The sequence below is a fragment of the Pogonomyrmex barbatus genome, unplaced genomic scaffold (assembly GCF_055798465.1).
Source record: "Pogonomyrmex barbatus isolate J1 unplaced genomic scaffold, ASM5579846v1 scaffold22, whole genome shotgun sequence".
NCBI lineage: Eukaryota > Metazoa > Arthropoda > Insecta > Hymenoptera > Formicidae > Pogonomyrmex > Pogonomyrmex barbatus.
The window spans coordinates 1,930,343-1,954,449 of record NW_028297119.1 but is presented as its reverse complement, the minus strand read 5'-3'; the positions used below and the strand labels follow the sequence as shown (position 1 = coordinate 1,954,449).

The 24,107-nt window shown below is 34.4% G+C and overlaps 4 protein-coding genes across 8 annotated transcripts in view; 3 read left to right on the top strand and 1 right to left on the bottom strand.

Moving 5' to 3' along the window:
- Positions 1-26: 26 nt before the first annotated feature.
- On the top strand, positions 27-2,536 carry LOC148936438 (uncharacterized). Its single transcript, XM_089078280.1, has 5 exons — positions 27-1,204; positions 1,353-1,591; positions 1,801-1,962; positions 2,166-2,234; positions 2,343-2,536. The coding sequence occupies exons 1-5, from the start codon at positions 1,078-1,080 to the stop codon at positions 2,514-2,516; spliced, it is 771 nt and encodes a 256-aa protein (XP_088934406.1). The 5' UTR covers positions 27-1,077; the 3' UTR covers positions 2,517-2,536.
- A 99-nt stretch (positions 2,537-2,635) lies between these two features.
- SCCRO (defective in cullin neddylation 1 domain containing SCCRO) lies at positions 2,636-6,633 on the bottom strand. The gene is made up of 5 exons (XM_011648930.3): positions 6,480-6,633; positions 5,739-5,952; positions 5,482-5,650; positions 5,149-5,362; positions 2,636-5,058 (listed from the first exon to the last, which is right to left on the bottom strand). The coding sequence occupies exons 1-5, from the start codon at positions 6,480-6,482 to the stop codon at positions 4,894-4,896; spliced, it is 765 nt and encodes a 254-aa protein (XP_011647232.1). The 5' UTR covers positions 6,483-6,633; the 3' UTR covers positions 2,636-4,893.
- Positions 6,634-7,340: 707 nt separating this feature from the next.
- On the top strand, positions 7,341-14,112 carry LOC105433557 (tripeptidyl-peptidase 2). 2 transcript variants are annotated; one of them, XM_089078363.1, is made up of 12 exons: positions 7,341-7,649; positions 7,817-7,842; positions 8,155-8,388; positions 8,467-9,007; positions 9,115-9,953; positions 10,403-10,618; positions 10,835-11,045; positions 11,120-11,376; positions 11,455-11,582; positions 11,654-11,930; positions 12,028-12,132; positions 12,256-14,112. In XM_089078363.1, exons 3-12 carry the CDS (start codon positions 8,233-8,235, stop codon positions 12,358-12,360), a joined length of 2,835 nt encoding a protein of 944 aa, XP_088934489.1. In that variant the 5' UTR covers positions 7,341-7,649; positions 7,817-7,842; positions 8,155-8,232; the 3' UTR covers positions 12,361-14,112. The 2 variants fall into 2 exon arrangements, with proteins under 2 accessions (XP_088934489.1, XP_088934488.1); XM_089078362.1 differs by lacking the exon at positions 7,817-7,842.
- Positions 14,113-16,401: 2,289 nt separating this feature from the next.
- Rim (Rab3 interacting molecule) overlaps positions 16,402-24,107 on the top strand; it is a 68,696-nt gene continuing 60,990 nt past the window's right edge. For all 4 annotated transcript variants that reach the window (XR_016139570.1, XM_089078361.1, XM_089078360.1 and 1 more), the window contains exon 1: positions 16,402-19,393. Coding sequence is in view for 3 of the 4 variants with exons in the window: in XM_089078361.1 (XP_088934487.1) it covers positions 19,278-19,393 (116 nt within the window). In the remaining variant the exon portion in view is untranslated. The remainder of the gene's footprint in view (positions 19,394-24,107) is intronic.

The window sequence follows — 24,107 nt, the reverse complement described above, 5'->3', positions numbered from 1 at the left end:
CAATAATAAAATCTATATTATTTTAAATTTTATTGTTTAAGAACCAAAATTTAGAACACTCAATGAATATATATTACTGCAATTAATTAAGAGCGTCACATAAAAAAAAAGTTATTTAATAAAATGTGTTTTATTATGAATATAAAGTATAACAGATGTCAAATAATTTTTTCTGTCTCGCTCATATAATAATATTTCCTCTTGAGTAGAAATATTTTCTTAATTAAAACAGATCAAAATATGATAAAAAAGCTGCATTGATTTTTCTCATCATTATCTAAGTAAGAAAATCAAACAAATTTAATTCTTAAAATTAAAAGAGAATAAAAGTTAAACCAAGAATAAAGTTAATCTTAAACATTAGTAGAAATGGACATATAAATCAATCAATTCAACTACTTGATGACATAGTATAGGAAAAAAATTCTTTGATTCACACTTTTTTCTTTCTTTTGTTCTTGTTTCTTTGGATGCAAGTGTCATATGTATAGAATAACAAACATTGATAACAAATTCGGTCAACTACACTGCATCGGATTAATGCACATATAAAATATCTCCACAGTAGCGTAATATAATTTCTTTGATGATGAAATTATTAAATACATATTGTGCTATAAATAATACGACAAACTCATTATTGATTATATAATTGTTTGGTGTTTATTTTTACATAAACATTCCAATTCCATATCAGCGTTTAATGTAATATTACACTAATTTGATGTAATACGAGCGACCGAATTTGTTACGAGAAACTTTACACTTCATTCGGCCGTTCTTCCCAATAAACTTATTTGCGAAGCCTTAGACTGTACCTCTATATTCTTATATCATCTACGCTTGACGAGCGTTTGTATTTGCTGAATGCAGCTACTTTTCATCTTTACAATTGTTTATTCACAATATTCCACAATCATAAACTGTCACACAAAATTTTGGTATTCAAAATGTCTTGACATACATATATCACACCTTTTTGGAAAGGACGAAAATATGAATCACAAAAAAGATGTATTTGGTAATCAAATTAATAAGTAATGGGAAACACATGGAATAAGAGATACTTTTGTAATTATGACTTTACCACCATTATTTAGCTGTCACTTCCCGTCATATATCAAAGACGCTTTTAATAATGAAGTAGATATATTCTGGTATCATCCCGAATTTACGCAAAGCCGTTATCCACCAGGACAAAAAAGTATAAATAATTATAAATAATTATTTGTTACTTATATCAATATAAGTATTATAAATTTTATTATTTATATCAATATCCAGAGTATTTGTACAAATAGTGGTATTAATGGTATTAATTCTTTTTTCTGATACATTGAATAATTTCTTAGTAAGTGAAGCCTGTACTCTTATATGCTTGCTTGTGGCTGTACGAATATCAAGAGAAAATCTGTTGATTTATGATGTAGAAAACTGCTCGAGACTGAATATTATTTTGGCAGAGGCAATGATAGAGGGTAATGAGATTCATGCATGGCTTATTAAGAAAAGGCTTATATCGCATCCATATTTGAATACTGAAGATGCTTTAAAACATGGGGGCAAAAGTTTAAACATATTAAAAGAATGGGTATGGTACAGGAATATTTAGAATAATTCTTATTTTAACATTTAATTATTTTTATATTTGAAGTTAAAAAGATTGCTATTAATTCCTTGTCCAATTATATTTTTATCTGAATAAGCAAAATCATTTTCTTTGTGTACGTATGTGTGTGTGTGTGTGTGTGTGTGTGTGTGTTTTGTATTTAGATAATATATATAATATTTTTGTCACAGAAGTTCAATATTTTTCATGAAGAAATAGATACAAGCTTGTATAAAAACATAAATACATTTTTGTATGAATGGTACAAATCTCCAAAATCTCATACTTTGTTTATGCTGCTTATCACATGCGGACGTACTATATTATTCATTTTTCAAGAAAATATTAATAAGGTAAGTAATTAAACTAGAATTAAAATTAATTGTAAAGAATGTTATTACTTATACTTTAGATGAATGATCTATACTTTAGAAAATGATTACACATAGCAGGTCTTTTTGTTTTCTAAATTTTAAATTTTGAAATATCATAAATATGTATATATGTATAATTAATAATTATTGTATATATAAATAAGGTTACGTTTTATTCATAGGTCATTTTGTTCGATTCGCACAGTCATACTATTGATAATAATTTAAGTCGTGGATTAGTCATTGCTCAGGTAAGCAAATTTGAAAAGAAAATTTATCTTTCTTAACTGTATCGGATATTAAACAAAATGTAAATACAAATATTAAGTCTCTTCTAATAATAGAAAAAATATATACAGACGACTATTGATAGATTGGAATCATTATGCAACTGGTATGTTAAAGATGTATTAAAGAATTGTTACAATATACAAGCTAATAAATACGAATTAGCTTTCTTATATTCCTGTGATGCACAATGCAGAGGCCACAATGGAATTTCATGCGAATGTAAAAAATCTTGTAAAATGTAATCATGCATTTTTCTAATCGAACTGATATATTTTATTATTTATATTTCTTACCAATGATAAATTTATAAAATAAAATAATTTTTTAACTTATACATAAGTAATACATACACGAAATATAATTATGTATTTTTAGAAGAACTTTTTATTTAAACACATATAGAGATAATATACACGAAATATTGTGTATATTTGTTCAGCAGTTTGTTTAAACAAACAAACTGAACAGATTAAGATTGACGTATTTACATTATGTACAATTTACTTTCTGTTTCTTCTAAGGCTGGTAAAACAATTTATTGTCTACACAATGCTGAAACTATTAAGGAAATAATTTATATTTGAAGATGATAAAATTCAAAGGAATAACAGTATATTCCTTTTTGAATTAGTTTAGCATTGCGCAAACGTATCCCTGGCGATATGTAACTACATATTATAAGTTTGTATTACTGCATATCTATTGAGATTTTCTTTGTTCATCTATTTCATACACACATTATGCTTATAAAATATAATCAAAAACGCGTGGACGAGACAATTTTATTCGAAAGTTTTCGCTTCATAGCTTTATAATATTTTATGTATATAGCTACAATATTTTGATTTCCTAACAATCTTTTCAATTTGTGATAATACATAATTTTTTACATTATGTCTTTATAATCTCCACATATTTTATGTGGATAAAAATTTAAATATATTGCTGCTAAATTTGTATAGAATGTAGTTACAAGGGATATTGTCTAACATACAAAAAGAAAATATCTATGACAAACCTGTGTTAAGAGAATTAAATCTGTAAAGAATATAATCACAAATGACTTTCTTATGTAATAATTTAATAAATAAACAATTTAATAAGTAAGTCATGCAATTGAGAACTTATCACATTCAATTTTATAAAAGAATTTGTATTTCGTCTTTCTAGAAAAATATATGTTTCATAAATATATGTATATGTATAAGTAATCTCCTAATTTATAAATAAATTTCTTTTCTCTTCTTATTATTCTCGATAACTCGATTGAATATAAAAAATAAATAGAACCATGCCGAAATAGTATAATGTCTAAAATACAGATTTCTTTCTCTTTATGTTTTATATACATTCTAAGTGTCGTGTATTAGAGTATCGTAGAATTTATTTAATAACAATTTTCAACAACGCAATTTCTAAAAATTACTATCTACAGGAACGTATAGATTAATTTCTCCACAATTTTGCTTCCAATATATTATTTAAAAAAAACGTTGAAAAGTACTCTTCTTTCTTTAAATTGCTTGCAAATACTACCAGGTGGTAGTATACTTGAGCAACTTTCTATTATATTCCCACATATAAATAAATGTCTCACCCCTCGTATTTGTGACTTTGTACAATATGATCAATTTCAAGGCAATGCTCATTTTCTTTTCCAAGATAAATCAATACTTGCTAAATTATTTTACAAGTGATAATCTCGTATACCCTATGTGGTTAGTAGATTTTACACAAACTGAACTTAATAAATAAGTAAATAATTCCGTTATTTTTTTAAGAAAACACTCAAAAAACATTTCTTTCTTTGCACATTTTAGCAAATGAAATATCTATTAAAGCAATATATTGTAAATTGTTTAGAATGTTATATAATATATACTATAATTATTATGTGTATATTAAGAATGTATTGTACCTACTTTTATTAACAATGACAAAATTATAAAAAAATTATGGATTATTCTACATCACATTTAAAATAAAAAATCGCTGCAGTTTAGAATCTAGATCAAAAATTGTTTATATATAAAATAGAAATGTAAGATATAACAAAAATCTCAATTTTTTTTATAATTAAATACTTATTAAATACTTTAGGATGATTTGTGTAAACTTTTATTGTAATGCAGAGATTAGTTATCCTATAAATAAAAATAAAAATTTTATTTACATTTATAAAAATTAAATTTTTATTTATAGAATTAATCTTTATTGCAGTGAAGCTTTATATAAATAATCTTGAATACTTAAAGTATTTATTCAAAAAATTTGGATTGTTGTCATTATTTTTTAATTACATTTCCATTAGAATATACTTGTACTTATTTAAATAATTTTTCTAAATTGCTACTAAACTTTTTTTAATATAATTTTTAAATGTGATTTAGAATAATCTGTATTCATCATTGTAAATTTCAGTAAATTCATAATTTTTTCATTGTAAATATAAAAATAAATGTAGTACATTCTTATCTAATTATCATAATCATTTTTAGAAAGCAAAATGTTGTCATTAGAAAAAAAACAAAATCATTTCAAAGTAATTTGGAAATGTATTTTTCATAAATAGATAAATAAAATTATCACGTGCGAAAATGTTGCAAATAAAGAAAAATGTTAGAGAGATTGGCGAACTTGAGGTTGTGCCCATTCTACAAAATCATCAATTAATACAGGCCAAGCACCTTCTTCATCATAATTACTCATGTCTGAATTAATCATAAGTGCAAAGTCTAATAATAAGTTCCACGTATCTTTTGGAATTGATCTTTTGTGATGTTCCTAGAAAACATCAGTATATTGATATTATTTAAAAATAATTCGCAAAAAATATATTTCAGATCAGTATGAACTCAACTTAAATTTGCTTACCTGTAAAAAATCACACCATAATTGAAGAAATTTAAATTTATCATCTAACACAATATTCCAATACGCAATTGCCATATCCAAATCTAAGCCTTTTTGTCCTGCATTCTTTGCATAATTAAATGTGAAATGATAAAAATCCTTGAATTTTAATGGATCCCTTAAATCATTTTCTAAACTATGTAATCGTGCTTTTAACTTGTCTATACTATCCACTCTGAAAATAACAATTATGAAAAATTATATTTACATGTCTTGAAACATTAATTTAATTTAATAATAGTCATTTAATAACAGTCATAATCACAATATCATGGCAAAGAATTTAATGTTTACCCCAAATCCATCATTCCCGTCATAAACTCCTCTTTAGTGAATTCACATTGCGTTTCGGCACGAAATTTCCACGCGATAATTAAGACTAGTTTACTCTCAGGACTCAGACTAAGATCGTCAAGAAATTTCATGATGCCATCCGCCGTAATTTTGTTAGGTTCACTTGGATCTATGAGATAATGATTATAATTTACTTTTTACGATATCTAATGCAAATAAAATATATCAATGTCATAATATAGCATCACAAGTCTTACCTTGATATTTGCTATACAATATTTCCAGTTTCTTTTTGTCGACGGAATTTTTCGGTTCTTTGTAATATGCTTCTGGATTTTGGAAATAATTGTCACTTGCGAGATCCAATTTCCAATCATTTTGTGCTAAACAATATATCGCTGTTTGTTCTCCGGTTTGTGTAAACGTTATAAACTTTTTTACTTTGTCCCTTTGTGAAAATTTCAATTTATGCTGTAATGTAAATAAAACAATATATAATAGTACTTTGCAAATTGTTTATTTAGTTATAGAAGCAATAGGTAAAAGTGAAAGTGATGACATCAGTGCAATTTGGAACTTCGTTGTCATAATCGAGTAAACTAACAGCGTGTGCTGCAATATTAATTTAACAGATGATTTTGATTTTGCGAAAGGTATTATATATCGAAAGTACAGCTTGCATCCTTCGAAGTGTCTTCGATATGTCGACAGAATTTTATCTCGAATAATGTTTTAACCATATTTTTGGAGCTGAGAAGGAGCCGGGAAGCATCGAGGAGAGATTTCGCGTATCGCATCATCATCATCATCATTCGAAGGAGGCTGATGTTTAACGTAAAAAATATCATTAACGTTACAGCACAGGCATAGGTTATTCAGGTAATTCAAAAACGAAAGTACGAAATCCTCGACGAGAGGATGACTGATCGGATCGACCGAAAACGCAACACGAGTGTGGTGTTGTTAATAATCGCGAAATTTTTTCGCGAAACGCTTACCATTTTCCGGCTAATTTTAGGCCCCCGAAAGCCAAAATATTATTCCCCTCGCACTACGATTGACATGAACATGCGCATGTTCCGCGAAGACCAGCGAAGACCTCGGGAGACGCGTATACATCACGCGAATGCGCAACGTGCCGTACGCAACATTGCCACCAAACGTCATCGGGATAAACCAGGATACGACTGACAGGAGCGGGCCATTCGAACACGCGAATTTAGTTACGTTTGGTGCGATCGGGAAAAATTGTCATGAGTCCGCTAGATTCTGCCTCGGGGGAGAGCGGACAAGTGAACTCTTGGGTAAACATGCAGTTGCAACTTTATAAATTTGTATATTTTCATGTATGAAAAGGAAAATTGTTGCTTTCGATTTTTTTTTATTTTCGAAGATTTTTAACATTGATGAATTAGAAATAATTTAATAATAATTTAATGATAATTTATGACTGCATATTTACCACCATTCTCTACTTTAATTAAAAACAAATTATTTCTTTATACAATTTATATTATAGCATAGAATTATATAGAATTTGTAGTTCAAAATTTACATCTTTTTTATTCCTTTTATGTGGATTAAATTCAAATATCAAAGAACTTTGTAATTAAAAAAAAAAAAAAAAGAAAGAAGAGATTTGAGCGACGATTTTCCTTCTCAGAATATTCTAGGCAAATATTGAAAATAAATAACAAATTTATAATATTGCAGGAAATTCGGAGTAGAGAATGTTATACCGTATATTTATCCACTTTCGGAATCGGACCCGCTCGCAATTCGCTACATGGCTTTCGCAAGTGTGAGCTCGATGTATGTACGTGAAGTTTCGAAAGCGTTGTGGAGAATCTATAATACACTGAATTCCACGCGGCGGAGAGATATCAATAGGACGACGTATGTACGCGCGAGTGAAGTACGTCCGACTAACCTCAACGCAGCCGCGGGCGAGATAGAATGTTATTCTTTGCCAGGAGAATCGCCCCTGGTGAATCGCTCGCGCTTCGTTTCACGATGTCATTCGTTGAACCGTAATGCTGTTCTCGAACCGAATTGTATCGGTGAAACAAAGGAGACACCACTGGATCGCGTGCATCGACAGCACAGGATGATACTCCGCTCTGATAAAATCATCCCCGGATTTGATCTCGGTTTCTAGTCGATGCCAGGTATGATTATTAATGCAATTATTTATTTTTTATCTCAGAAATGGAATCTTGGAAAGTCATGAGCAAAAAATTGTGCCATGTTTATAAAATGAAACAGCAAATGAAATCTATTTTATTTATATCAGTTTCTATTAATATAAATTAACTGTTTTATCTTTTTTTTTTAGTTTTAAGATTTAAAAGGAAATAAAGAGTAAGTCGAAATTAAAGTTCATTTGCATTGATAAAAGTAGATATTAGTTACTCCAATATTTAGATGTAATGGTATATGTAAAACTCGAAGAAGATAGATAATTATTATGTAATTATTTATCTCTTACATTGAATCTTGGGTAAAATGAAGCAATAAATAAAATCTAATTCATTAATGTTTATGTCTAACTTTAATCTTGATTTAATATACTTTTTTTTTATTTTGAATTAAAAAAAATTAAAAAATAAAAATTAAAGTTCATTAAAAATGAATATGAGTTACTCCAATGTTTAGAAGTAATATTGTTTATAGAATTTTAAGAAGATGTTAGATGGAAGTATCCAATATTTCTTGGACAGATGAAGTAATACGTAGCAATTCTTTATAAATATGGTGGGGAATACTTATGAGGTTCTTCCGTCATATCATTCCAATGGAAAGGAGATGTGCCAATGGCTGGCACATATCAGATTGTCACGGATAATAATATTAACATCTATAGTCTTATTTATTGTGCCATTATTTACACATTATTATTTATCTAAGGTATAATTTAAAGAAGATGGATATAAATTTTTAAGATTATTTTTTTCTATTTTGTGCTAATTTTGAGTTTATTTTTAGGTAGAATCTGGTGCTCCGGATAGAGATATGTATAGGACATTTTCAACTCTGGAGGCTTTCGAAGATTACACATCTATGAAAGCATCACAGCTGAAGATGAGAATAGAGGAAATGTTCCGTATAAAAATATCAGTGAGCAACGAATTGAGAGATCTGAGTGCTAAAAGGCAAAGACTTCAAGGTGAAGTCAATAGTTTAACACAAAAGATAGATGAACTAAAGCAGGAATTATTGCATCAACAAACAGATCTTGATAGATTAAAGATAAGCGTGGAACAAGCACAAGTAGCACAAAAAGAAGCTGTGGAGAGAAATACACCTGAATTGGCACCACCTAAGAGAATATTGATTAACACTTTGCCAGTTGTATTACCTAGTACAGATCCACGATCATGCAGAATGTATAATTGTTTTGATCACAGTCGATGTGCATTGACAAGTGGTTTTCCTGTATACTTGTATGATCCAGATCAATTCTCAGTAGTTAATCCAGGATGGGATGTAGATGGTTTCTTAAAAACAACTATCAAACAGACGTTAGGTATATAAAAAAACTTAAAAATATTTTTAGGTCTTTAAAAAATAAAAGTTATTTTTTACTTCATGACATTTGTGATAAATTATTATATATAAAAAAATTGATTATAGGATATAATCCACATCTTACGAGAAACCCAGCAGAGGCTTGCGTTTACATAATCTTAATTGGTGAAGCATTAAATCCACAAAAAAACGATCAACATTATAATAAACCTTTAGATATTAAGAAGTTACATGCACTTCCCTATTGGGGTGGAGATGGTAGAAATCATATATTGTTAAATCTCGCACGTAGAGATTTATCTGCAGATTCTGGGAATATTTTCAATAATCTGGATATTAGCAGAGCAATAATAGTACAATCTATGTTTTATAGAAATCAATTCCGTGATGGTTTTGATTTGATTGTTCCACCAATTCTGGGACCACCTGGTGGAGATGTTTGGCAAGAATGCGCACAAATGTTACCTGCAAGAAGAAAATATTTGCTATCGTTTCAAGGAGAAATGAAAACATCTATAGGCACACCAATGACATACCAAATTGATGACGCAGATATAGATTTGGAAAAATTAATAATTGATGATAACAATATTGATGCGTTTATTATTCAACACTTAAAAGACATGAGCAGTGGAATAACTCTAGACAAATTCTTTATTCAGTTTGAATGTATACCGGCTTCTGTGGAAAGCAAGCCTGTGGAAACTCTCGATTGGTCTCTTTGTGGAACTGACTCGTCTAGAAGAGCTATATTAAAGGAATCAACCTTTGCATTGATCTTAGCTCCTAGTAATGCTACATTACTAACTACTTCATTCATGCAGGCAAGATTATACGAAGCATTACGAGCTGGATCAATACCAGTTATTCTGGGTGGTGATCAGATTTTGCTTAGTTATAATGAAGTTATCGGTTGGAGAAGAGCAGTTATTTTTTTACCCAAGGTAATTCATAGTAATATACTATATGAAACGGAAAAATTAATGGAACCGATCGTAGCTCGAATTCAGAATTCTTTGTTTATTACCTGCGATACTTAATCTGCATGACCGTGATTATTCTATACCACAAGTATTTTATTTAAATAAGGCAAGCCATAAAGACATGCTAGTAAATTTTTAATAACAATTGTATTGTTCTCTTGGATAGTTTCTTCCTAACGACTCACTAAATTCTTCTCTTACCTCCAATATCTTTGTCAATAGATCAAAACCAGTCTTTAAATTTGCGATAATTATTCATCTTCCTAATCTCCTAATCTTCTGCTAATACATAATTGAACCTTATGGTCCTTATTTTCTTATATATATTTTCTTATAATATTATTAAGTATAGTATTATTAAGTTTTTTTCTCTAGCTATTGAAACAAAGCTAATAAAAATATAATTTTAGGCTAGAGTGACCGAAATGCACTTTTTATTGCGTGCTGTTCCTGATAATGACCTTTTAACTATGCGGAGGCAAGGTAGATTAATATGGGAGCGTTACATGAGTACTGCTCAAGGCGTAGTGGATACGACCATAGCAGTAATAAGAGACAGACTTGGTATACCGCCATTGCCAGCGCCTCAAACATCTAGTCCTAGTGTTTTTAATGAAAGCTTTGTGGTATGTACTTTAATGTATTACATTTTTTATGTAGAGTATGTTATACATACATATATATATATATATATATATATATATATATATATATATATACATATATATATATATACCACACACGTGTGTACGCGCGCGCGCGCGCGCGCGCACACACACACACACACACACACACATATATACATTTGATTTTAAAATGTATGTTTTTTTTTTTATTTTAAGCCTTTAAAATCAGACACCATTATTGCTGAACCTGAAGCTGAAGAAAGTTTGGGTCCTTTAGAACCACCATACCCATCTCCTGCTTTCAAGAGAAATTATACAACATTTTTAGTTCAAGGTCATGAAATTTGGAATGACTGGATGGATCCATTCAATTTATATCCACAGTTACCTTTTGATACCGCTCTTCCCAGCGATGCTAAATTTCTTGGTAAAACAATTATTCCAGAAATTATCACGTTACATGAGAATTACATTATATTTAGTTATATTTCATTTTCGTAGGTTCAGAAGTTGGTTTCCGACCTATCGGCAAAGGTGCTGGAGGTGCTGGAAAAGAATTTAGCGAGTCATTAGGAGGAAACTATCCAAGAGAACAATTTACAATTGTTATGTTAACATATGAAAGAGAACAGGTTCTTATAAATTCACTGGCACGTCTTTATGGCTTACCTTACTTGAATAAGGTACTTGTGGTGTGGAATAGTCCGAAACCACCTGTAGAAGATCTCAAATGGCCTGATATCGGCGTTCCTATACATGTAAATTTAATTTATTATCCTATAAAATATCTGGTTTTAAAGATCACGTTATAAAATATATTTTTCATATTTGGGCAGGTTATAAAAGCTCCAAGAAATAGTTTGAATAATAGATTTCTTCCATTTGATGCAATTGAGACAGAAGCCATCCTTTCCATTGACGATGATGCTCATTTGAGACATGATGAAATTATGTTTGGTTTCAGGTAAACTGGTTTTATATAATTTTATCGTTCTAGTAATGTAACTTTTGTAATTTATTTATTTTTGTTTTTAGAGTATGGAGGGAACATCGAGATCGTGTAGTTGGATTCCCTGGACGTTTTCATGCATGGGATCAGAATTATCATAATGCTTGGAATTATAATTCGAACTATTCTTGCGAGTTATCCATGGTTTTAACTGGAGCTGCTTTCATTCACAAACATTATACATATTTATATACGCATTGGTTACCACAGGCAATAAGGGATAAAGTTGACGAATATATGAATTGTGAAGATATTGCAATGAATTTTCTAATATCCCATCTTACAAGGAAACCACCAGTTAAGGTAAAATATTCTATAAATATATTTAATACAAAAAATTATTTTCAGGCTTTATACAAATATTGCAATATATGTGTTATAAAATTTGTTTATATATTAGGTAACATCGCGATGGACATTTAGATGTCCGGGTTGCCCAGTTTCACTTTCAGAGGATGATACTCATTTTCAAGAGAGACATAAATGTATTAATTTTTTTTCACAGGTAAAGATTCTAATTATTGCTTTTATGTTTTATTTTATTATATTTATCTAAATAATTATTATGACTATTATTAATTAATTATTAATTTACATTAATTTTATTCAATATAATTAATGATTTCAGGTTTTTGGTTATATGCCTTTATTAAATACACAATATCGAGCTGATTCGATATTATTTAAGACACGAATACCACACGACAAGCAAAAATGTTTCAAATTTATATGAAAAGAAAATTTGAAGTTTTTCATGTAAATATTGTAGAATTTATATGACTTTGGTACAGTTTTATTCACATTTCATAAAATATTTTGCAGCATATATATAAGAAATATAAGGTATAGTAAGGAATTTAATTATAACAAATGTCAAATTGTTAAACTATATAAATTATTAAGTAATTTAATTCTAGATGCCAATATTTTTTAATTTTTGTAAGATTGCGATTATATGAATGATCAAAATAATTTTATGAATAATATTAAATTAGATCAATAATTGTAAATCATTTTTTCTTACTTGCTTTGAATTCCTTTTTCATTTTTTAACTAAGATTGGTAATAATAATATAATATTTAATTGGATGAATATCCGTTTTGTAAATATATTGATATTTTAATATATTTTATATAATTTTATATATTTAATATATTTTATATATATATATATATATATATAAAATTAAATATATATATATTATATTATACATATATATATATAATATATATATATACATATAAAATACACTAAAATTATTATTATTATTATATAATCAAGTTTTATACTTAAATTTTATTAAATTAAATATCGGGGATGAATATAAATTCAATGTTTTAAAGATACATTGACTTTTTTAATTTTTCCTTAATACTAATTTTTATTAAAGATAATAAAAAAATTTATATATATATATATATATATATATATATATACATATATATATATATATATATATATATATATATATATATACGCATATGTAAGATCATTTACATATTTTAATGAATCTCTATATTTTTTTGTATATAAAAATCTATAAATCTCAATATTTGACTGTTTTACAATTGATAGGAATATCACATTATAGATCTGTTTGTACAACAATGTCAGATTTAACATATATATATATATATATATTTATTAATAAGATAAATATTTTTTTAACTTCTTATTATCATTTTTTATTTTCAAAATATTATCATATAGAATTGTAAATATAAAAGCGTAAATTTATTTAAATTTATGTTTAACATAAATTTACAGAAACAATGAATTTAATAAGTTATTATATATCTCGAAAATAATTAGATTTTAAGTTATTTTCATAAATATTTTATTACATCATCTTTAAATTCAGATGTAATTTAATAGATTCTAAGTACAACCTACCATACGGTATGCGTTTTATAGACTGCATATACATTTAGAGTTAATGGAATAAAGTTTATCTTATAAGTATGTGAAATTAATGAAGTTACATTTCATGAAGCGTATTGTATATATAGACATTAGATTAATAATATTTGGCGAAAGCTTTGGGATTAAAAATTTCTTGTTTTTGATGTAGACTTTCAAAATCCTATTTTAAGCATGAAAGTTGGTGTGATAAGTATTCGCTCTATACAGAAAGAATCAATTATAAGAAAAACCAAATCTCAAAACTTTCGTTTTTTAGGTATCTATGTATTATATTTATATTATTAGTATGTATTTTATTTTATTATTGTTACATGCAATTTAATATGTATATTATTATGTGCCAAATTTTTAATAATTCTATATGTACAATATAATTTAATAAGTTTTTTTTATAGATATTATTAAAAATGAAAATTTTTAATTAAAATATTTTCTAAAAAAATTATTAATTAATATTATTAATTAACACTAACGCGTAAAATATTTGATCGATAATTATTAGATGTGTTTTGCGAATTCTGTACAATATATAAATTAGTAAGATAAAAAAATTGTTATGTACATGTTGTGCGTTATTATTCTCTATATTATGGCATGCAAATCTATATTGGCTGTACCCTCTTAAATCTTCTTAAATTATCTTAAATCGATTCGCGTGATACGAAAATCTAATTAGATGTATTTTCTATAATCTATTTTCTATATAAATGCAATGTTAGAAGGAATATTTGAACATTTATTCGACAGATAAATTAATAACTGAATATATAAATTAAAGAGAGAAAAGTGGCAATATAAAAATACAAAATGTATATTCCAATTTTCATGCAATTTATTTTAGTTATATTCAATATATGCTTTTCTGTTCTATTGTAAAGAATTTTACCTATGAGCTATTATTTTGTAATTAATTATCATTTTTCGTATAAAAATATATTTCATATGCCTCTGTCGTCTTATCACGCAAGTAGTAAGTAGTACATGTCAATTTTATGTATCAGATGTTGTCTGACGCGCAGTAGTAAACACCGGCAGTAGTTGTTATATGTGTATAGTCAGGCGCACAGTAGTAGTAGTAGTAGTAGTAGTAATAGTAGTGATAGAATTGCATTACAGCCAAATATAGCTCATCACAGACTTGTATCAAATCATTACTTTAAAACATCGTATTCCGATCAACAATGAATTTTTTCTCTTACATTACATATTTATAACTGTACATGCAATAAATTTCTAATTATTATTTAATGAAGCGCATTAATTACGCATTGTGGATAAAGTAAACAACAATCAATTATAATGATACCAAAAAGAGATCAATTCCTTTTTCTCTCCTCTCTTCGAGATATAAATAGATACGTACACGTTATTCATTTAAAGTTCTGATTGGAGAACGTTACTTCGATGCCTATCAATTTTGACGAATTTTACTTTTAGAGATATGGGTATTGTGTCATGCAAGTTTCTCCATAATATTTTGACTACTCGTTCCAAGTTCGCCCGTGTTGGCGTTTCATCGAAGGAAGGAAAAAAGTTCCCGACACAATCCCATATGCAGGCATGTGAGGTGCTTGATGTACGAAACTTTGGTAATGTTGAAGGAATGGTGCGACCGGCCTGATGGCGCGCTGCGGCCATCAAAAGTTTTCATCAGAAATATCGCGGAACACGGTTTCCGGAAGATGATTTATCGACGAGAATCTTATGTGGAATTATACAAACGACCGCGGTAAATACAGCATCGCATATGCCAGAGTCTGCGTTCTCCACCGTACAATTTATTTTCTGTAAACGCGAGAAATTTTGAAAATTATGCACTTGCTACGTAGAGTTATTTCTTCGCTAATTCTCCTTAGATTTCTATGTTATACGATGAAATTGCACAATAACGCGACGCAACTCGAAAAAAAATAAATTCTTTTTTTATTTGACTTTTGTGTCGCCGCCGCCATCAGAATAAAAATACAGATCTGCGCAAGACAACATGGAGTAGAAAATCTCTCTTGAAGCTAATCTTTGGTCTCGAAAAATAGAAATTTTTGACTTTTCTCTTTCTTATTCCCCTCAATTTTTGTATTTCTTTAGCGGGATTCGGTTCAAATACAGCACCACGTGATTGCGATTAAAGTTCGCGCTAGATTGGTCCACTTGGCGATCAATATGGTATTTTCCACGACGTAAGTCTCGTCCTGTTTGCTCATTGGTCAAAATATACTCCGCAATCCTATTATTTATTAAGTTCGCGCGAATGTGCAATATTCGTCAGAGACCATCTGTCATCGAGCGATCGCGAGACGACGATTATAATCGATGTGTACATAGCGAAATTGACAACGATCGCCCAAAATTGGAGCGACTCCCTGAACGAAAAACTGCCGCGCTTTGAAACGTCTTTCAACATCCCCTTTTTCCAATATCGTTCGTCACATATACGAAACTGGAGTTTATACACGCCAAATATACACATAGTGTCCCAGAAATGCCATACCTTTTGATCGATCTTTATTCAATATTGATAGAAGCTAGTTATTTTAACAATTATTTATAACATTAAATATTTCGTTAAAAAATCTTTAGACTTTTAGATCTTTATTCTTTGAAAATATAGTTTATGTAAAAAAATTAAATGAAAAGAAAGAGATTTTTTTATGTATTATATGCACTCTATAACTTGAAAGTTTAATGTTCAAAAAAACTTTTAATCTTCAAGAAAGTAATCGATGCTTTAACATCAAAATTATTATTATTTCTCTCGCCGTAACTCTTAACAAACAACTCAAAGCGCGCACGCGCAATTTGTTGGTCACCCTATATATTGCTACGACGAGAAGGTGGAGAAGTGAAGCTCGGTTCGTTCGCGCAACTGCGGTCGCACACAAGTGTGATAAGGCAACCCTCCCTTCGATAGAGGTCTCTCAGCGAGCCATACGTGCAACTATCGAAGGGTCGCTCGCGAGAAACGCGGGCTCGCGCGCCTCGATGTCGACGTGACGACGTCCGACAGGAAGTCGATTCGCGACCGGAAATTAGCCCCGTTCGCGTCCCGCCCGTCCCGTTCCGCGATCGTCGCAAAGGAAGGGTCGCGGGAAGTAAGCAGATAGTGTGTAAAGTACAGAAGAAGAAGAGAGAAGGAAGAAAGGGGGAGCGAGAGACTAGCAGGGAGATTACGCGATAGAAAGAAAGAGAAAGGGGGAGGGAGGGGGAGAGAGAGAGAGAGAGAGAGAGAGAGAGAGAGAGAGAGAGAGAGAAAGACGTAAAGACGCGAAAAGAGGAGTGGCGAGATAATCGGGGGTGGGAAAGGACGGAGAGAATTCACCAGCGCGTGGTACCGACTGGAATATCCGCGGGTTTCGACGTGGCCGCGAGACACCCCGTCATCGGGAGGTGTGCGGAGAGAAGAGGAGAGAAGAGGAATAAACGCATTCGCGCGGGTGATTCCGGTGTCGCATCGGAGGGGGGGTAAAAGCACCGTCGTGCGCGCGGAAGTAAAACGGTGGTCGTGGAGTCGGCGATACGACGCGACGCGACGCGACGCAGCGCAGCGTAACGCAGCGCAACGCAACGCGACGCAACGCAACGCAAACGCATTGCAACGGCGGCGTCACGACGTGACGCGACGCGCGAGGCAGCCGCGAGTGCGCAGGCACTTGGCGCTGTGGCTCTCCCTCGTTTGCCGTGCGCCGTGACAAGTGTCCGACCGTTCCGCTCGCAAAGTTTCTCGTGGCTCGACGCGGGGCGCACGAAGGGAGTGCTGCGGGGGTGTGCACGCGCGAAATCTCGGAGTCGACAGGCCCGTGCGACGAGATTCAAAATGGGTGTTTAATCCCTGGGAACAGCAACGATTAGATAGCGACTACCGTATCTACATTCTTGCATTGGCAACGACGACGACGACGACGACGACGACGACGACGACGACGACGACGACGACGACGACGACGACGACAACGGGGATGATGACGAGTGCGACGTCAGCAATCACGATATCACGGTTCTTGCGACGATAGAGAGGAGCCACCGAATTCCTTGGAACGACAGACAACCCTCTCTCTCCCCTCTTCCGACCTCTCATCGCGGCTGTCAGCTGGGGAAACGATTGTCGTGGGTGTGTAACTGTCCGTTCGGGGACGATCGACTGCGTGGGCGTCGCGGTGGCTGTTAGAGGCGCGTCGAGAAGCGCCATTGTCGTGTCGGCTGCCACGTGAATCGCGAGCGAACTTTCCCTCCGCAGATCGGGCGAGATCGATCTTGCGGAGATCGCGAGCATCGGTATCCGTCCTTCGAATGCTCCGTTCCTCGTCGAACTACATATTTCTCGCAGAATCCAGATTAACGAATCAGGCGATTAGGATGACGCATCGCCTCGTCGCAGTGTCCAGAGGATAACGAAGTAACCCAGACATCCCGATCAGAGACGTCGAGAAATTATAGAGCTACAGCAGCATCAACGGTGGTGTTGGACCACGCGAAGCTCGCGACCCGCGAAAGTGGAGTCCTATTTATCCGTGGCGGCAACCCAGTGACCCGTTTTCGTTTTCAATCGATGCGGTTCCAAAGAGTTTCGAAAAATCGGAGAGACAGAAGGGCGCAGCCATTATCCAATAGCGGAATCCAACGAACGTCGTCGAGCACCATCCTGCTGCGTGTGAAATCGCGCGTCGATTAGGTGGACGATTACGCGGTCGCTGATTCAGTCGTCGATTTCCAGCCAAGGCGAATTGATTCATCAACCCGGAGGCGGCAAACGGACGAAACGCCTAGCCATCCCCTCCCCCATCCCGCAAGACACGTCATCCGCGAGGTCGAGGATCCGAGGATATTATCACCTTTGGTGCGGAGACCGCGTATCGTCCGATGGTGCATTCGGGCAGCGCAGCGCGTGAGGCCGGGCTGCAAGAGAGAATGCGAGAGCCTCCTCACAGTCTGTGAACATGATTTGTCATACACATGCGACGGGCGGTAATCGTACGACGAGAGACACCGACGACGACGACGACGACGACGACGAGGAGGAGGAGGACGACGAGGAGGAGGACGACGAGGACGACGAGGACGACGACGACGACGACGACGACGACGACAATCGACTCCGCGGCCATGCCACGAGTACGCTGCGCGCTCGCATGAAATCAACCCGACTACTGCCCGATTACCTTACCACGCATCAGCGGAAAGAACAGCAACAGCGGCGGCAGGGAAAGAGATCTGTATCGCGCCAAACGTCGACCGGCGCAAAATCTAAGGACGTCTACCGCATTCCTTCATTGTTATCCCGTGTAAAGGAGGCCGCACCGAAGTCATCGACCACAACCACGGAGGAGATCCCGCGTCCCGATTGGCGCGATCTGCGAGTGCAACGTACCGCGAGTGCCGAGCCGACGGTGCAGCCGTCACGACGACGACGACGACGACGACGACGACGTAACCCCGGTGCGCTCGCGTTCCCGCGTCGGTGCGGTGCGGTGGTGCGGTCAACGGGTGTCGGATGACTTCCCCAGGACAACAGACGTGTTTCGTAGTCGTAGAAGGTTATTGTATATTGTCCCGATCGTTTTATCCCGCAACGAGAGTCGTCGTGGAAGAGGCGCGCCTAGGGTGCAGCCCCATCGGAGCAACGGTAACGTCCCGTCGACGTCGACGTGGTCGTCGGTGGTGCGCCGGCCTGCCTACCCGCGTCATACTCACGTCGCATACCCCGTGCACGCGCGTATATCACCACCATCGTGATGGCGGAGCTACCTCAGCCCGACATGTCGCATCTCACCCCCGAGGAGAGGCGCATCATAGAGGGTGTTTTAATGCGCCAAAAGGAGGAGGAGGAACAGGATCATGAGATTATGAGGTACGGAACTATGCTCGCGACATACATGTACTTTCTGACAATTTTCAATGAATTCATGTGAACACGTGGAAATTTTCACGAGCCTCTTTGAAGATATTTATAAATAGAAACGGTAAATTATATGGTCTTACTTATGCGATAGATCGATTTGAAAAATAGTCTCAAGAAATATAATTGTAATCTAAAGCATTGATATAAATTCTATCGCAAAATATGCATAATATGCAAAATATGTTATATACAAAGAAAAGGATAATACAAAAAGACTTTTCGATTAAGTTAATATATTCTCACAATGAAAGAATAAAAAATAATATATTATGATAATTTTATTAATTTGAAATATTTAAAAATTAGATGTTTGAAGCAAAAATTAAAAGAGTTAATGAAATAATTAAGTAACATAATTATAATTTTTATCTAAATGACGATATATGTGAACGATTGACATTGTTTTTTTCTATCTAGAAATAATAAAATATTAAAGAACTCGAAATATCATTAGCGTGTTACTAAAAACTATTTTATTATTTTCAATGATATTTATATAAAATATATACGTGTGTAATAAAGCACGAATGTGTGTGTGTGTGTGTGTGTGTGTGTGTGTGTGTGTGTGTGTGTGTGTGTTGAAATTTTTTTATTGCTGTCATATAAACTTGGCTCGTAATGAATTTGAAACTATCGACGAGGTATTGTTTCACAAGCAGAGAACGCGCGGGTTTTCGCACGGGTATTTAGAATTCTCTATTGCACCGGATATTTCCAGGCTGGTCAAATACCTGTAATAATATTCACGTATCGTAATAGATATAATCGGTATATTGTTCATCGTGTTTTCGTGTAATTGTGGCCATTTTTATTCCGATCGTCGCAAAGAAAAATCATGAAATTGCACAGCATCAGATAATAATTGTCGAGAATCTCGATATTTCATTGGAATAAAAATTCGATGTGTTGATTTACGTTGGTGGAACATTTAAGCGAATACACTTTTTCTGATTTACGCAAAAAATTATTTTCTTAGCATAATTTTGCTATAAATTTAATCATTATTTGAACGGAGATTATATTAAACAGAAAAGATTAAACAGAAAATCTTTATATCTTTATTAAGAATTATATTTATTTGCAATTTATTGGAATATATTAATATTTATAAAAGAAGTATGCATTGTAGAAAGGGTAATAACTTTAATTGTAATAAAATTGTAATGTGTCTATTTTAACGCTACTGGATCAGTGATAACCGTCAAGGTCAAGCCTGGGCTAAGTTTAGAAGTTATCGGAATTAGGGATAAAAGATATTAATGATCAACTCGGCGCAAAAGTCAGCGTAGATCAGCGGCGCGAAAGTGAGACATCATTTAATTAGTTTTTATCGCAATTGGCAGACGGACGAAACGACAACCGATCGATTGGACAAAGGTATTTCTTGACCAATGAGTCTGCTCCGGCTCGTTTCACCTATTTTCCCGGCTCACCTGCTCATTAGTCCTTGACCGCTTTATACCTACATCTTCCATTTATGTATCCACGGCCCCGCACATGCTCCCGATTACCGTGTCGGCTCTCATCTCTTTTGTATCAAGCGGTCAGAAATAAAAATCGTTTATAATTGTGTCTCTCCGCAAATATTCTCGCCCTTGTGCCGCCTTTGCAACAAGGTTCTGCGTCTCAGGTGCCCCGTGCCTCGATTGCGACCGAACGTGCCGCGATGTAACGTGGACGTGTACGGGAACGATCGATTGTGCGATCGGCCTCGCCGTTATCGTCGGTGATAAAAATACGACAGCCGATCCGCGCTCCGCTTATCACGGGAGGCGCGGGCGACTGGATCGCGGCGACAGCGGCGTGCGTAATTGCGCGAACCGGTGTTCTCTCACACACCCGTGGCGGCTAACAATAACTGTAAACGAAGGGGTGGTAAAGAGGAGGGGGGAGGAGAGGGGGAAGGGGTGGCAAAGGGGAGGAGGAGGAGGAGAGGGAGGAGGGAGCCGGGCGTTGCGCAGTGAACAGGTTTTATTGATAGGTCGTCGCGGCCGGGCGAAAAACGGGAACGTGAGAACGAAGGGAAAGAGTAATGAGGAAAGCGTGCTGTGCCATACCGATGCGCGCGAGATCTCATGTAATGTAGACGACAAGTACGTGTAGGGACGCATGTAAAATGCAAGGCGACGAGCCTTGACGTGGCTTAGTAACGAGCTACTGCAGCTGCATAGGGTATGCATAGGTGTACATACGCGACCGCGCGTAGCTCGTGGACGGGGTGTGAAAGCGTCTAGATTGGCACGGTAAATTCTTAAAGGGTGAAATATATACGTCGTCCCCCTGCAGATAGGTAGCCGACATACCCGACGGCGACGAGGAGGAGGAGGGAGAGGGGGGGGAGGGGAAGAGGAAGGAGCGAAAGAAGCGCAAATACCATTGAATAATGACGAGATGGCGCAGACTTAACGCCGGAAAATTAAGTCGGCAATTATATCGTTGCGTTTACTTGTTGTTCGCTATTATTAGCTTCGATTTCCGAGAAAAATTTTTTCTATGTAAGAAAGATAAATCACTCCAGAAATGCGCGATCTTTTTCACCACAAAGGATGACGACGAATGTGCATTTCGGGGAGGAGTCGGATGTCGTCCCCTTCGTTCCATTACACGGTCACCACATTATCTCGCATTAATGTTGGTCTTTGTTCCATTTCGTAGACGCCCGTGCAATACACGCAACGTTTGTACAACCCTGAGATGTACGCTATATTTCTCATGATTTTATGATATTTTCTTTCGCACTGAATGCTTCCATACCGGCGAGTCGTTCCGTAGATTATATTAAAGCGGTATTGTCGCAGATGTTATATTAGCACACATTTGGATGAAATATAAAAGACATGAAAAATCCACGAGGAGAAAAACGTGTCGCCATTTTACAATGGTGATTGTCGCCCTGGCAAAATTTTGATTAAAATTAGGAGTCTTTCTGCTCAGAAATTAAGAGCATTTTTTACTTCTTTAATATTCAAACGCTATTTAAATAAATTAAATTCTTTTATTTTATCGATGTTGATTCTTAAAATTTATTTTAATGTAGAATATCAACTGAGAAAGTCCAGACTGAAGGACAAATTTAGGATACACTAAAAGCGTGAGAAAGTTATACAAAACTAGGAATATGTATCTGTGATACTTCATCTGTACAAGCTCCTTTTTAGCTCTTTCACGTCGCTGGGAGAGCAGTCTCTTGCGTGTCGCGACCTTTGCACGATCGCTCGTAACGCAAAAGTGGGAAAGTCTTGAGTGACTCTTTGTCGAGTGTGATCACCGTTGCGTGCGCAAGTCACTCGATTATCGGTAAAGTAATTAGAGAAATATAGGTATATAGATGCAGTGCTAACCCCTTTCCTCCCCCTTTCCTTCTCCGTTGTAATACAACGCGCTGGCTTTTGTTCTATCGACAAACTCGGGATTTGGGTTACGGTGTCAGGATGCGTGGCGCGACCGTCTCCTTTATTTGACAATCGGTCAAGGGTAAGGAGATTCAGCTTACACGTATTCCTGGATGCAGCCTCACTGCAGCCTATATCTCGTTCTGTGGTGAGAGGGGTGAGTTTAGTCGATTTTTGCGTGTCCGCGATACGTTTCTGTTAAATTAAAGGGTGGAGCCGGCACGTCGCAGTGCCAACAACCCCCGGTCGAAGCTCGGCAGTCTGATTCCTCGTTGCGTTACGTGAGCCAAGATACAAATCCTAAAAATTGCCGCAACGTGCCATCACCGTATTTCTTCTCGCAGCCACGGTGATGACTGCGACTTATTTGTCGGACGAACGTCTCTCATATAAATCACACGTAGCAAATCGCATGTGAAGGTATACGTACATCTGAAGATTTAACGCATTCGTAAACGGTCTCATTTGATTTTGATCGGTATACTGGATCTTCTTCTTTAATTACACTTTTTATTTTTAACGTACAAATATCCAATGGAAAAAATACATATGCCTATTTGATTACGTATACATATATAGTTAAACTGTGCATTATGAATAAAATGTGGTGATTTCAACGGTTTTACTTTATGGCACAAATGAAAGCCGATAATTAGAGAAACTCTCTGTCTCTCTATCTATCTCTATCTCTATCTCTATCTCTGAAAACGGAATGGATGTACAAACAGGGAAAAAGATCAGGTTGATTGTCTGATGAATAGGACACGGTCTTGTTTATCCGACTGCAACTCGCGATATATTTAAAATGTACTGAGATCGCGTCCATGGTACAAGCGATGTTTATTTCATCTCTTCAGAGTTCATTAATTTCACTTGCATTTTGCGAGAGCTCTTCGTGTAATTAGCCGATGGAGGGACATAAAGAACAAAAGATGCGATTACGGTCGGACGGGAACGAAATAAACGTGACCTTAAATATAGCTTCGCATTATTTTTCAACGGATGATTGCGCCGCAATAACTGTCAACTGGAGCTTATAAATTTCGTTTTTTCCCTCCTCCGACAATGCGACGCGCGTTGCATTCAAACGGGAAAGTCGGTGAATAAATTCTCTTACATCATGTTTATGTAAAGCGATTAAAAGTCAGGCGCAACAACAGTCTAAATTTAATGAGTCCAATAAGTGGTGTCGTTTCAGTGATTTGCCGTTCTTTTTCTCGTTATTCTAAGTATGATACATAAGGAGGACTACAAAGGAGATAAAAATTGAA

Coding starts and splice junctions, on each gene's coding strand:
- LOC148936438 (XM_089078280.1), top strand. CDS start 1,078: ATGACTTTACCACCATTATTTAGCTGTCACTTCCCGTCATATATCAAA. Junction 1,205..1,352: donor TTATCCACCAGGACAAAAAA/GTATAAATAATT, acceptor ATAATTTCTTAG/TAAGTGAAGCCTGTACTCTT. Junction 2,235..2,342: donor GTGGATTAGTCATTGCTCAG/GTAAGCAAATTT, acceptor AAATATATACAG/ACGACTATTGATAGATTGGA.
- SCCRO (XM_011648930.3), bottom strand. Junction 5,363..5,481: donor ACGGGAATGATGGATTTGGG/GTAAACATTAAA, acceptor TGTTATTTTCAG/AGTGGATAGTATAGACAAGT. Junction 5,059..5,148: donor TATGGTGTGATTTTTTACAG/GTAAGCAAATTT, acceptor GATGTTTTCTAG/GAACATCACAAAAGATCAAT.
- LOC105433557 (XM_089078362.1), top strand. CDS start 8,233: ATGGTGGGGAATACTTATGAGGTTCTTCCGTCATATCATTCCAATGGA. Junction 11,931..12,027: donor CAAGGAAACCACCAGTTAAG/GTAAAATATTCT, acceptor TTTATATATTAG/GTAACATCGCGATGGACATT. Junction 12,133..12,255: donor GTATTAATTTTTTTTCACAG/GTAAAGATTCTA, acceptor TAATGATTTCAG/GTTTTTGGTTATATGCCTTT.